Source organism: Neoarius graeffei, chromosome 12 (genome assembly GCF_027579695.1).
Source record: "Neoarius graeffei isolate fNeoGra1 chromosome 12, fNeoGra1.pri, whole genome shotgun sequence".
In the NCBI taxonomy this organism is placed as follows: domain Eukaryota; kingdom Metazoa; phylum Chordata; class Actinopteri; order Siluriformes; family Ariidae; genus Neoarius; species Neoarius graeffei.
The window spans coordinates 58153154-58168328 of record NC_083580.1 but is presented as its reverse complement, the minus strand read 5'-3'; the positions used below and the strand labels follow the sequence as shown (position 1 = coordinate 58168328).

The 15175-nt window shown below is 39.4% G+C and overlaps 1 protein-coding gene across 1 annotated transcript; it reads left to right on the top strand.

The window, feature by feature from the left end:
- Window positions 1-1212: 1212 nt before the first annotated feature.
- guca1d (guanylate cyclase activator 1d) lies at window positions 1213-12407 on the top strand. Its single transcript, XM_060935110.1, has 4 exons — window positions 1213-1407; window positions 2185-2334; window positions 7513-7600; window positions 12256-12407. The coding sequence occupies exons 1-4, from the start codon at window positions 1213-1215 to the stop codon at window positions 12405-12407; spliced, it is 585 nt and encodes a 194-aa protein (XP_060791093.1).
- The last annotated feature ends 2768 nt before the right edge of the window (window positions 12408-15175 follow it).

Genomic DNA, 15175 nt, shown 5'->3' with positions numbered 1-15175 from the left:
GTGTAAGCTGCCCATGCCACACGCACTAATGCAACCCCATACCATCAGAGATGCAGGCTTCTGAACTGAGCGCTGATAACAACTTGGGTCGTCCTTCTCCTCTTTAGTCCGAATGACACGGCATCCCTGATTTCCATAAAGAACTTCAAATTTTGATTCGTCTGACCACAGAACAGTTTTCCACTTTGCCACAGTCCATTTTAAATGAGCCTTGGCCCCGAGAAGACGTCTGCGCTTCTGGATCATGTTTAGATACGGCTTCTTCTTTGAACTATAGAGTTTTAGCTGGCAACGGTGGATGGCACGGTGAATTGTGTTCACAGATAATGTTCTCTGGGAATATTCCTGAGCCCATTTTGTGATTTCCAATACAGAAGCATGCCTGTATGTGATGCAGTGCCGTCTAAGGGCCCGAAGATCACGGGCACCCAGTATGGTTTTCCGCCCTTGACCCTTACGCACAGAGATTCTTCCAGATTCTCTGAATCTTTTGATGATATTATGCACTGTAGATGATGATATGTTCAAACTCTTTGCAATTTTACACTGTCAAACTCCTTTCTGATATTGCTCCACTATTTGTCGGCGCAGAATTAGGGGGATTGGTGATCCTCTCCCCATCTTTACTTCTGAGAGCCGCTGCCACTCCAAGATGCTCTTTTTATACCCAGTCATGTTAATGACCTATTGCCAATTGACCTAATGAGTTGCAATTTGGTCCTCCAGCTGTTCCTTTTTTTGTACCTTTAACTTTTCCAGCCTCTTATTGCCCCTGTCCCAACTTTTTTGAGATGTGTTGCTGTCATGAAATTTCAAATGAGCCAATATTTGGCATGAAATTTCAAAATGTCTCACTTTCGACATTTGATATGTTGTCTATGTTCTATTGTGAATACAATATCAGTTTTTGAGATTTGTAAATTATTGCATTCCGTTTTTATTTATAATTTGTACTTTGTCCCAACTTTTCTGGAATCGGGGTTGTACACTCTGTACAAAGCTGCCTATTATCCTATTACAGGTTATTTCAAGTGAACACTCTTTTTAGTGACGCTGACATAAGAGGTTTAGAAACCCTTCCTTGAGCTGTCTGTAGTGCTCAGTGAGTGACTGGTTGGCAGTGCCACAGGATACAGGAGACATGGTAAGTGCCTAGCTGATACCCCAGAGCGCTGAGGTGAACCAGGTGTAGGACAAAGAGTTTCCTCAGACATGGGCAACAAACACACCACCCTGGATGACATCCTGGCTGAGGACATGCACCACTGGTACAACAAATTCATGAAGGAGTCTCCATCAGGCCTGATCACGCTCTTTGAGCTGAAGTCCATCCTCGGGCTGCAGGGGATGCCTGAGCATGCTAACAGTTATGTGGACCAGGTCTTCTACACGTTTGACATGAATGGGGTGAGAAGTCTCTAATATATCATCGTGTCTAATGTACAGCTTGGTTGAATTTTTGCTCTCAGTGATGTGACACTGACCATGTCACATAAGATACAGCTATTAGTTACTTGATGTCAATTTGGACAGGATTATACAGTGTTACATGATATATGAAAATAATTCTGAACTTCAAATTCAGAAGTCATCAGTTAATTTGATTAGACAATGAGCAAGTTCATGTGTCCAGAATTTACTGATAATTGCAAAACAAAAATTTCATTTTGCACATAAGATGGACACAATAATCTGATAATGAGAAAACTCTACTCTGATTCTACAATTATTATATAAAAAATGTCTAAAGATGAAAATAAAGAGCACATCTCTGCAGCCACTTCATACCAGATCATACTGGATAAGAATGTGGTGTTAAACTTGTTTTAATTTTTCAGGGTTTTTTGTTGTTGTACATAATTGTACATAATACTGTCCGTATTTGACTTGTTAAAGCACATACTTGGATGTAGAACAAGAACAGATTAAAAGTGTACATGCGTTGTGTAATCTGATTACTAATTAAAATCCAGTTTTGTTTTCTGTTAAATGTCTAATACTGGATTTAATCCAGTGTAAAGTTCTCGGTAACCTTTGCATGATCGCTTGAATAACCTGCTGAAGTCTGATAATGATCACATTAATAGTGCACATAAAGACGCTCTTAATACCTGCATCATCGAACTGAATTAATCTTACAAAATGATTACTTATTAAAGCTGACATCATGTTTTTTCTGTTCAGGATGGATACATAGACTTTGTGGAATACATTGCTGCAATCAGTCTGATGCTTAAAGGTGAAATCAACCAGAAATTAAAGTGGTACTTTAAACTGTTTGACCAGGACGGCAATGGAAAAATTGACAAAGAAGAACTGGAGACAATATTCACGGTATGCTGGAAAAAACAGTCGTGCTTTTCATGTGTGTCTATGCATATGGAAATAAATATATACATTTTTAAATTGCATATATTTCGTTATAGATAAGTATCTGTACTTAAAAATACAAAATACATGAGATTCAGTAAATACTGTGTGTATCATGACACTGATATTCTGCATTATGCATAAGAAGAAGAACAACATCAACAACAAAGTTATACAGTATTTATGAGAATGAGCAGCATGAACCTTGAGTGCAAAGATTCTTGGCTCTTGAGGTCGACTAAGATCGTTAGCCGTCTAAGATCAGAGTGGAGCGTATGCAGAACATATGACCACATTTTCATGTAGTCGTGCATGGTTGTGTAAAGGATATGTATGCAATCCAGGACCACACATAAAAGTCCCTTAATGATTTGATTTTTGAGTTCAGACTGCAGTCAGCCATGTCTCACATTCAACAAGACTACAGCACTTAATCTGTGCATGTGTGACTTAATCCCAATTAGGAGTTGACACTGATGTATCTTTGGCACAACCTCAAAGAGCTTCACTATTTTCACCATAAAAAAGAAGTGACAGAGCCGATGTGTGACATTTCAAGTGATGCAGCAATCTCCATTTTATGTATTCCTAATACCAGTATCAAAGCGACAAACATCCTCACAGTTGCCAAAACATCAGAGGCTTTTAGAGAATCTGACGCAATGAATGATCCGTCCATCCATCCATTATCCATAACCACTTATCCCATGTAGGGTTGCAGGCAAGCTGGAGCCTATCCTAGCTAACTATGGGCAAGAGGAGGGGTACACCCTGGACAAGTCACCAGCTCATTGCAGAGCTGACACAAAGAGACACACAACCATTTGCACTCACGTTCATACCTACGGTCAATTTAGAGCCACCAATTAGCCTAACCTGCATGTCTTTGAACTGTGGTGGAAACCGGAGCACCCGGAGGAAACCCACACAGGCACAGGGAGGGCATGCAAACTCCACACAGAAAGGCCCATGTTGGCCACTAGGCTCGAACCCAGAACCTTCTTGCTGTGAGGCGACAGTGCTAACTACTACACCATCGTGCCGCCCTGAATGAATGGTGCAATTATTTAATGCATTTTGACTATTTGTTTGGGTTTTTGTTACACTGTGACCTTTTTTTATACTTTGAACAAGAAGAAGAAGCCTTTATTTATCACACGTACACTCAAGCACAGACTCTTTTCACACAGTGAAATTCTTCCTCTTCATTTAACCCATCTGAAGCAGTGAACACACACATACCTGGAGCAGTGGGCAGCTATGCTACAGCGCGAGGAGCATTTGGGAGTTAGGTGCCTTGCTCAAGAGCACTTCAGCCCAACCTTCAGGCCATGGCTGCCCCATGTTAACCTAACCGCATGTCTTTGGACTGTGGAGGAAACCAGAGCATCCGGAGGAAACCCACGCAGACACGGGGAGAACATGCAAACTCCATTTTGATTACGTAAATGCTGAACCTTAGTGTATGCAACATTCAGTGAAATCCTGGGTTTTCAACAGCTGTGGAGGGGCACAAATCTTTTGTGATGAAACATGCAGTTTTGACCTGGTTATTCATTTTGCTCTTTCTGACTCACCAGACGCTTTTCCACTTACTTGATTGTTCTCTGTTTAACAAGAACAGCAGAAAATCATTTTCCCTCCGATTCCAGCTGCACATGTGTAATGTGATTTTGCATCTTCATTGTATACCCACAATACTTGATTTTGACACACAGCATCTTTTATCCAGTATCCAATTTTAACTCGTAAAATCCTCAATGTGCCCACACGGTCACTTCCAAAGCAAAGGAAAAAGCTCTGAGTTTCTCCAACTCTTTAAATCTGCTAGCTAGCTCATAGACATAGTGCACATGCTAGCCTACAATTTTCCATTTCACTACTCAACTAGTCAAGATAGGGCAGTACAGTGGTGTAGTGGTTAGTGCTATCGCCTCACAGCAAGAAGGTCTGGGTTCGAGCCCCGTGGCCGGCGAGGGCCTTTCTGTGTGGAGTTTGCATGTTCTCCCCGTGTCCGCATGGGTTTCCTCCGGGTGCTCCGGTTTCCCCCACAGTCCAAAGACATGCAGGTTAGGTTAACTGGTGACTCTAAATTGACCGTAGGTGCGAATGTGAGTGTGAATGGTTGTCTGTGTCTATGTGTCAGCCCTGTGATGACTTGGCGACTTGTCCAGGGTGTACCCCGCCTTTCACCCGTAGTCAGCTGGGATAGGCTCCAGCTTGCCTGCGACCCTGTAGAACAGGATAAAGCGGCTAGAGATAATGAGATGAGAATGAGAACTAGTCAAGATCTGCGTCATATTGTTTTTGAACTTTTTTATGTGGATTTTTCCCTAATTTTCTCCCTAATTTAATCTTGGTCCCTAATTTAGTCATGCCCAATTCCCACCCATCAGGCATCTCTCCCCAGCTGGCTGCATCTTTTCAATGAGCTGCTCAAGCAATGTCACAGGACAGCGTAATACACTCTAACTGCTATTCGCCCACTTCTGCATACATGAGCTCACAGACACCCAAGATTCCCTTCCTGAGAGCACCATCAATTTTGATTTCTTGAGCTTTTGGCCATGGATGGCTGTGGCATTATTAGGATTCAAACTCATGATCACCAAACACTTTTCTGTTGCACCATTTGAGAGCCCCATATCTCATCTCATCTCATTATCTGTAGCTGCTTTATCCTGTTCTACAGGGTCGCAGGCAAGCTGGAGCCTATCCCAGCTGACTACGGGCGAAAGGCGGGGTACACCCTGGACAAGTCACCAGGTCATCACAGGGTTGACACATAGACACAGACAACCATTCACACTCACATTCACGCCTACGGTCAATTTAGAGTCACCAGTTAACCTAACCTGCATGTCTTTGGACTGTGGGGGAAACCGGAGCACCCGGAGGAAACCCACGCGGACATGGGGAGAACATGCAAACTCTGCACAGAAAGGCCCTTGCCAGCCATGAGGCTCGAACCCAGGACCTTCTTGCTGTGAGGCAACAGCGCTAACCACTACACCACCGTGCCACCCAGCCCCATATTTGAAATGTTAAATTTGTTTGTGTATGGATATCTGCTCATCAATGCAGAATCAGGGGCAGAACATACAGTACCAGTCAAAAGTTTGAACACATCTTGTAATTCAATGTTTTTTCTTCATGTCTTAAAGTAAAGATGGATTTCATTTCTCTTTACTTAGTTGAGCGGTTCTTGACATAATATGAATTATTACAGTTGTGGAATAGGGCTATTTACTGTATGATTATTATTTACTATTTACTGTTTGATATAAAACATATTAAGAAGGCAAGAAATTACACTAACTTTTAACAAGGCACACCTCATTTTTGCACTGTTGGGCCCTTGAGCAAGGCCCTTAACCTTCTCTGCTCCAGGCATGCTGTATGATGGTGGACCCTGCGCTCTGATCCCAACTTCCTAACAAGCTGGGATAAGCAAAGAAAAGAATTTCACTGTGCTGTAATGTATATGTGACAAATTAAAGTCCATATCACTGGTAAATTCAGGAGCAAGATCAATGTAATTCTCATCTCCTCTAGCCGCTTTATCCTGTTCTACAGGGTCGTAGGCAAGCTGGAGCCTATCCCAGCTGACTATGGGCAAGAGGCAGGGTACACCCTGGACAAGTCACCAGGTCATCACAGGGCTGACACATAGACACAGACAACCATTCACACCTACGGTCAATTTAGAGTCACCAGTTAACCTAACCTACATGTCTTTGGGGGAAACAGGAGCACCCGGAGGAAACCCACGCGGACAACATGCAAACTCCGCACAGAAAGGCCCTCGCCGGCCACGGGGCTCAAACCCGGACCTTCTTGCTGTGAGGCGACAGCGCTAAGCGCTACACCACCGTGCCGCCCATGTAATTCTCCTATTTTATATTAAACTTTAGTCAAATGTCCGTCACATTTTGCATTTTGTGCAATTTTTTTACCTTGCGCAATACCAGAAAAATTCAGTTGAAATCAAACCATTTAAGGCGAATTGGTCCGCCTCTGAAAAAACTTGGCATTTGGATTTCCCGGCAAACATTGATTTTCGTGACGTCGCGTGCGGGACGCCTCCCTCTGAATCCTATGTCAGCGCTGGTTTGTTTATGAGAAAACGACCTGGTGGTTTTCTGCAAATTTCTTCAACGTTATCGTGTAATTATTAAAATGGTTAACAGATGTATCGTAGGAGGGTGTAGCAACGCCAATCTTGATGGGATTAGTATGCATCATTTTAAAGAAGACCGGACAATGAGAGAGAAATGGGAGCGCTTGGTCTACACAGGCTGTGTACTGAAACCGTGCAAAGCTCACGCAGCCTGCTGGCGCTTCCGCAGGTAACGTCACGAATCTGGCTCCAGACTCCCTTGGGATTTTTCCAGATGCATTTTGTTATTTTATTTTTTTTCTGCTGTAGACAGATGGCCTTGTGCAAAATTACCCTTCTGGATGAATGTGTAAAGGGACATACTTTCATATAAAAAAAAATTGGTCCAGGATATGCACTTTAAGGCTTCTTCTCTTTTGTTAATTGAAAAGTGTTCCAGGTGACTACCTCATGAAGCTGGTTAAGATAATGCCAGTAGCGTGCAAAGCGTCATCAAGGTAAATGGTGGCTACTTTGAAGATTCTAAAATATTAAACATATTTTGTTTTTTCACACTTTTTTTGTTTACCACATAATTTCATATATATTCCAGATGTTATTTCACAGTTTTGACGTCTTCAGTGTTGTTCTACAATGTAGAAAAGAGTCAAAGTACATTTAAAAAAACTGTGAATGAGTAGGGGTGTCTAAACTTTCAACTGGTACTATATATGTACATTCTGGAGAGCATTTAATTGGACAAACACAAGACTAATACAGAATGAATCATCAAAAAATCTAGAAAAAGAAAGCTCTGAAACAGTTTTGATTTCAGTGGAACTAAAGAGAAAATCTAAGAATGCATCTAAGAATCAATTTTTCAAAAAATATACGTTTATGGATTGGATAAAAAAAATTATCTTTGTAAATATGTTAGAGCCAACAGCAATCCAGCATTTCAGGCCAATACTGGTCTATACTTCATTATCACAACCAGATGATAGCATGGCACTTTATCCACTTTTTATTTTTCATTACTACAGGCCATACAGGACATCACACAAAATCACAGCATCGTACCGGAAGAGATAGTAGCACTTATATTCGAAAAAATTGATGTCAATGGAGAAGGTAAGCAATAAGACTTAAGCCAGATGAATCATTTAATATCCTCTGGAGTTGATGCTATTAAAGGTTTATGTGAAATTCTGGAGGATCAAATTCTTATTTGTAAACTGTCTACATTTAAATTTGAAGTTACATAACAATGAAGCCAACCTGTTTGTTGGATAGCTTCTTTTGATATTATTTAAAGAATGACTGAAGGCAAATTTTTAATTATCAAAATTCTATTTCTCATTTTATTAAATATAGGAATGCATTTGTGATCACTATTTTGTCACTGCTATAGCAAATTATGAGTGTTTGAAATATGCTATGTAATATATCAGTCCATATGTCAAAGCAATGGCCGTAAACGAGATTTGCTGAGACCTGTGCGAGACATCGTAGGACGGAAGCAAAACGTACAGTGGAAATCAAAGTGACTGACATCTGCCAACGTTGTCAAAAGACGCACGCGCCCTCTTTCGAATGCTGATGTAATCAAGCTGGAAGTTTTGTTTGTTTTGATAGCAATCAGGAAAGTTTGAAAAAAGTAGGCAGTAACCGTCATTTAAACTCGTTTTTGTGCGATATTTCATTTGGAAAACAGTTTTCAAAATGGCGGCACTGACACAGGGGCGCAGATAGAATTTTTGAACTGGGGGGGACTGAGCTGTCAGCAAATGATTCCATTTTGTGTATATATATATATATATATATATATATATATATATATATATATATATATATATATATATATTGTGTGTGTGTGTGTGTGTGTGTGTATATATATATATGAGTGATTCCACGCTTATGGGTACTGAAATGGGGACATGAACTTATTTTTAAAAATTCACCTAAAACCATTTCTTTTTTTACCATCAGGTCACAAAACATGTAATCTTTAATGAATGATATGTTAAAAGATAACTTTAATTTTCTGAGATGTAATAAAAACATATTTATATGCCAAAGTCAGAACGTAACAGAAGTGTTGTGGACATATATATTCTCAATTTTAACAATGTAGAATTACTTTTTGAAACATAGGAAGGTGATGTTTTAGCAAATATAATTAATAAACATGTGTAGTAGAATAAACATACACATTCTTTCAATAAGATTAACATGGTATATAGCTAGATTGTAATTAATTTGTAACAGACGCGAGATGGACAATCGTAACAGAAGTAATGTAACAGACATCATTTTGGAACTCATAGGCTTGACTTTGGCATATAAATATGTTTTTATTACATCTCAGAAAATTAAAGTTATCTTTTAACATATCATTCATTAAAGGTTACATGTTTTGTGACCTGATGGTAAAAAAAGAAATGGTTTTAGGTGAATAAGTTCATGTCCCCATTTCAGTCCCCATAAGCGTGGAATCACTCATATATATATATATATATATATATATATATATATATATATATATATATATATATATATATATGTACACACACACACACACTACCATTCAAAAGTTTGGGGTCACTTTGAAATGTCCTTATTTTTGAAAGAAAAGCACTGTTCTTTTCAATGAAGATCACTTTAAACTAATCAGAAATCCACTCTATACATTGCTAATGTGGTAAATGACTATTCTAGCTGCAAATGTCTGGTTTTTGGTGCAATATCTCCATAGGTGTATAGAGGCCCATTTCCAGCAACTATCACTCCAGTAAAATAATAAAATGGTACAATGTGTTTGCTCATTGCCTCAGAAGGCTAATGGATGATTAGAAAACCCTTGTACAATCATGTTAGCACAGCTGAAAACAGTTTAGCTCTTTAGAGAAGCTATAAAACTGACCTTCCTTTGAGCAGATTGAGTTTCTGGAGCATCACATTTGCGGGGTCGATTAAATGCTCAAAATGGCCAGAAAAATGTCTTGACTATATTTTCTATTCATTTTACAACTTATGGTGGTAAATAAAAGTGTGACTTTTCATGGAAAACACAAAATTGTCTGGGTGACCCCAAACTTTTGAACGGTAGTGTGTATACATGTTATTTCACCTCCCTCACTGCCATCACCAGGAACTACCTGCAGGCCAGGACAATGATAACATTTTAACATCGCCTATGGAAATCTAAAGTTTACACATTATCATCACGCACAGAAATTGCAAAACTAGTTTTAAAACCGCTAAGTTCCAACTGTTAAACATAGCGAGAGGCTGGGCTACGTGTGTGTGTAAAGTGTAAACCAGTGCATCCTGACTTTCTAACTATGCCTGTGTGTTGCGTGAGCAGCAGTCAGTCAACAACTCTTCGCAAAGTTTCCTTATGAAACAATATGCTCGCTGAAATTATGGCAGGGAACGCCAGATTAAACATTAAAACTGCCTTCTGAGCACTGTATCTACAGGCTACCACCGAAAGAAGGAGGCTACCAGAAAGGCATCTCTACTCCGTACGATTTTACTTTCACTACGACATTACTTTGAACAGACTATCAAAAAATTGCAAGGTCATATGATAAAGTAAGGCACAGTTTACTTACAGTCTTTTTTTTTTTTTTAAAAAACGATGCAATCGTTTTCTGCCTTTTGGCACCCTTCATCATGCCGTGTTGGGGTCCTGAACTAGGAGGAGCTGTTCCCGATATGCCTGTCAAACTTGTAACCATAGCAACCAAGCTCGAGCTCGCAACCCGTGCAGTCTGCGCAGTTGCAACTATGTATGTACTGCTGTGCACCTCAATAAACCGAATGGTAATTAGTCTTTTGATTTTTCCGTGAGGTTTGCCTTATGCAAAGAAAGACAGCATAGACGTTTTTTCCTCCCTATAAGTGGGGGGGACCGAACGAGGTGAATTTAAATCTGGGTGGGACGAATCCCCCCGTCCCCCCCTCTATCTGCGCCCGTGCACTGACACCTGGCTGACACTTCATGTTTCGAAGTCTCGCACAAGTTTCATGAAGATCGCGCGGATAAGCGACGCCTGCCGTGGACCAAATGAACTAAATTCAGCATGGCTAAAAACCAAACAGGCCGATAAGTATAATATTTAATTGCAATTAGTTGCCAATATGTGTAGTGGTTAGCACTGTCGCCTCACAGCAAGAAGGTCCGGGTTCGAGCCCAGCGGCCGACAAGGGCCTTTCTGTGTGGAGTTTGCATGTTCTCCCCGTATCTGTGTGGGTTTCCTCCGGGTGCTCCGGTTTCCCCCACAGTCCAAAGACATGCAGGTTAGGCTAATTAGTGGCTCTAAATTGACCATAGGTGTGAATGTGAGCGTGAATGGTTGACTGTGTCTATGTGTCAGCCCTGCGATAACCTGGTGACTTGTCCAGGGTGTACCCCGCCTCTCGTCCATAGTCAGCTGGGATAGGCTCCAGCTTGCCTGCGACCCTGTAGGACAGGATAAGTGGCTACAGATAATGGATGGAAGGATGGATAGTTGCCAATATGAGTCATAATATAAGGTTACTAAAACCGAAAACGTAATTCAATAACACAATAATTAAGAAATAAAGCAAGTTTAAAAATGACTTCAGTTCCCCTTTAACGGTTATTCCATGAAATCGAGTCGTACATGAGCTGACAGTTGACGAGGCACATACTGCCAAGTTGGCTACAATCCATGTACGACGAGATTGAGTGGAATAACTGTTTTATTCTATCCACATTCACCAGATTTTGAGAAACAGAGCATTTTTATTTTTTGCAAATCCGATAAATAAAAACTTTATATAAAATGTCAGACAAAATAATTTCAGCTTAGAATGTAAACAAATCAGCGAAATGACAGTAGCAATTTGTGAAAAATGCTATAATCATAATTATCAAAAAATTAAAAAAATACATTCTTACCATCAAATATTTTTATTCCATATTGTGTTGCATTTTTTTTTTTTCGGGGGTTTTGTTTTCGAGTAGAGTTTTTATTTCATCCTCCGTTGGTTCAGCAACACACTCCGCCATTTTGTTTTTCTCTACTCACGGTATATGAGCTTATATACTAGTAGTAGAGTAGCCAATCAGAGTGCACGATTGCTCATATCCAGTGAATGTGGATAGAATAATTGTAATTATACCACAGCACTGTTGAATTCTCAATTCTGATTGTTTAGGAAGTGATTTTTTTTTTTTTTATAACAGCAGCTCTGACAGTAATTCCAACTGTAAGGCAAATCACAGATTTATATTTTATTATATAAAAAACGTTATTGGACAAAAAAATTTAATTCTTGGTAAGGTGTTCTATCAGGAGATATTTATTAAACAACATTTATTTAACAAACAGCTGCAAATTTAGGTTTTCTGGCACAGGAATATCTTCCAAACAGTGGACTTTCCCAATTTTGTAAATTGTTGTGGTATAAAAGGAATAAAACACTTCAGGACACTATCATGATAATTAAACTTGGTGTGTTAACAGTAACTCCACTTTGGGCTGGGATACATCGCACCCTGTTGTTGATTATTTTCCTGTAACAGAATGCCTGAAAGTGTTTCATTCCTTTCTAAGTATATGATCAGTCTTGGATGTTCTGCTTTTGCCTTTTTTGGGTTCCATGTCAGTTGACATAAGCAAAATTCTTCAAATAGAGTAACATCTCCATTTCATGTACTTTCCATATACTGTATACTGTACAGTGGTGCAGCTTTCAGTTTGTTTCTTGTCTGCTGGACTAAATGCTCATTTTTGCACTATTTCTCACTAAAGGTGAATTAACACTAGAAGAATTCATTGAAGGAGCCAGAGGGCACCCAGACATAATGGAGATGCTGAAGGGAATAATGGATCTGACCCCAGTGCTAGAGATTATTGTTGAAGGGCGACAGAAAGCAGACAACTGTGAACAAGGCCAGACCTAACAATTTTTGGAGGACTTGAGTTAAATTTCTGACAAACAGCAGCAACACTTTCAACCTCACTGACAGCACAATGCACTCCAGTACAGTAATGGTACTGGCACACCAGCAACATGATGGTAATATTTTCACCAATCTTCTTTGTACCAAACAATGATTTTAAGAACAGTAGAAGCTAAATCATATGGAATAACAAAAACCCAGAACATTCCACCATTAACATCAGCTACCAAAACTATAATAACAGGCAGCAATGACAACAAAGCACAGATCTTTTTTTTTAATCATCTTGGGATTAAAAGTGACCTAAAGTGAAATGTTAAGCCAGCATTGTATCATTGCATTGCGTCAGAATGATGAACGTGTCGTACCTCACTTCAAGCACAAGCACTAAACATTCAACCATGTGAAAGCAACATACTTTTACATATTATATACACAGATTTAATAAATGCACATAAACGCATCCTGGTTTAATAATATGTATATTAAGAGAATGGCCTGATAGATATTGTATATGCAACTGTAGAAATAAGTCTAAATTGGTTGTATTTGTAGATAGCAAACAAGAAGAGGATGTCAAAATCTAAAAAAAAAATGTATTTCTATAATCTCCAGATTCTCAAAAATCAGGAGATTTTTGACTGCAATTTTTTTTCAAATGGCAAATATGGATATGGAAAGAAATCGAGAGAATAGAAATTTCACTGCTTATATATAGTATGTGATGTGTATATACAGGAAATAGTATATGGCGATGTGCTTTGTTAGTAGTTTCAAAATTGAAGTAATGAAATTAATTAAATTAACTCAATGAAACAAATGAAATACAACCACGAATCAGAAAAAGTTGGGACGGTCTGGAAAATGCAAATAAAAAAAGAAAGTAGTACTTTCTAAATTTACTTTGACTTGTATTTCATTGCAGACAGTATGAACCAAAAGATACAGTGGTGCTTAAAAGTTTGTGAATCCTTTAGAATTTTCTATATTTCTGCATAAATATGACCTAAAACAACATCAGATTTTCACACAAGTCCTAAAAGTAGATAAAGAGAACCCAGTTAAACAAATGAGACAAAAATATTATACTTGGTCATTTATTTATTGAGAAAAATGATCCAATATTACATATCTGTGAGTGGCAAAAGTATGTGAACCTTTGCTTTCAGTATCTGGTGTGACCCCCTTGTGCAGCAATAACTGCAACTAAATGTTTCCAGTAACTGTTGATCAGTCCTGCACACCGGCTTGGAGGAATTTTAGCCCATTCCTCCATACAGAACAGCTTCAACTCTGGGATGTTGGTGGGTTTCCTCACATGAACTGCTCGCTTCAGGTCCTTCTGCAACATTTCGATTGGATTAAGGTCAGGACTTTGACTTGGCCATTCCAAAACATTAACTTTATTATTCTTTAACCATTCTTTGGTAGAACGACTTGTGTGCTTAGGGTCGTTGTCTTGCTGCATGAACCACCTTCTCTTGAGATTCAGTTCATGGACAGATGTCCTGACATTTTCCTTTAGAATTCGCTGGTATAATTCAGAATTCATTGTTCCATCAATGATGGCAAGCCGTCCTGGCCCAGATGCAGCAAAACAGGCCCAAACTGTGATACTACCACCACCGTGTTTCACAGATGGGATAAGTTTCTTATGCCAGAATGCAGTGTTTTCCTTTCTCCAAACATAACGCTTATCATTTAAAACAAAAAGTTCTATTTTGGTCTCATCCGTCCACAAAACATTTTTCCAATAGCCTTCTGGCTTGTCCACGTGCTCTTTAGCAAACTACAGAGGAGCAGCAATGTTCTTTTTGGAGAGCAGTGGCTTTCTCCTTGCAACCCTGCCATGCACACCATTGTTGTTCAGTGTTCTCCTGATGGTGGACTCATGAACATTAGCCAATGTGAGAGAGGCCTTCAGTTGCTTAGAAGTTACCCTGGAGTCCTTTGTGACCTTGCCGACTATTACACGCCTTGCTCTCAGAATGATCTTTGCTGGTCGACCACTCCTGAGGAGGGTAACAATGGTCTTGAATTTCCTCCATTTGTACACAATTTGTCTGACTGTGTATTGGTGGAGTCCAAACTCTTTAAAGATGGTTTTGTAACCTTTTCCAGCCTGATGAGCATCAACAACGCTTTTTCTGAGGTCCTCAGAAATCTCCTTTGTTCGTGCCATGATACACTTCCACAAACGTGTTGTGAAGATCAGACTTTGATAGAGCCCTGTTCTTTAAATAAAACAGGGTGCCCACTCACACCTGATTTTCATCCCATTGATTGAAAACACCTGACTCTAATTTCACCTTCAAATTAACTGCTAATCCTATCAGTATCCAGGAAAGGTTTAGTCTTTGAGCAGCAAAAAAATGAGAAAATTATTGAAATGTTTAAAAGCAATGTTCCTCAAAGAAAGATAGAAAGGGATTTGGATAGTTCACCCTCTATGGTATATAATATTTAAATGATTCAAGGAATCTGGAGGAATTTTGGTGCATAAAGGGCAAGGGCATAAGCCTAAGCTGAACACCTGTGATCTCCGATTCCTCAGACAGCACTGCATCAAGAACCATCATTCAGCTATAGCTAATATAACCGCATGGGCTCGGGATTACTTTGGCAAACCTTTGTCAAGCACTATTAACTTACCCTTCTGTGATGACAGCATTAATTCAGAAGAGTACATTGAAATTTTGGAGCAATATATACTGCCTTCAAGACGATAGCTTTTCCAGGGGTATTTCAAGACAATGCAAAAACACATT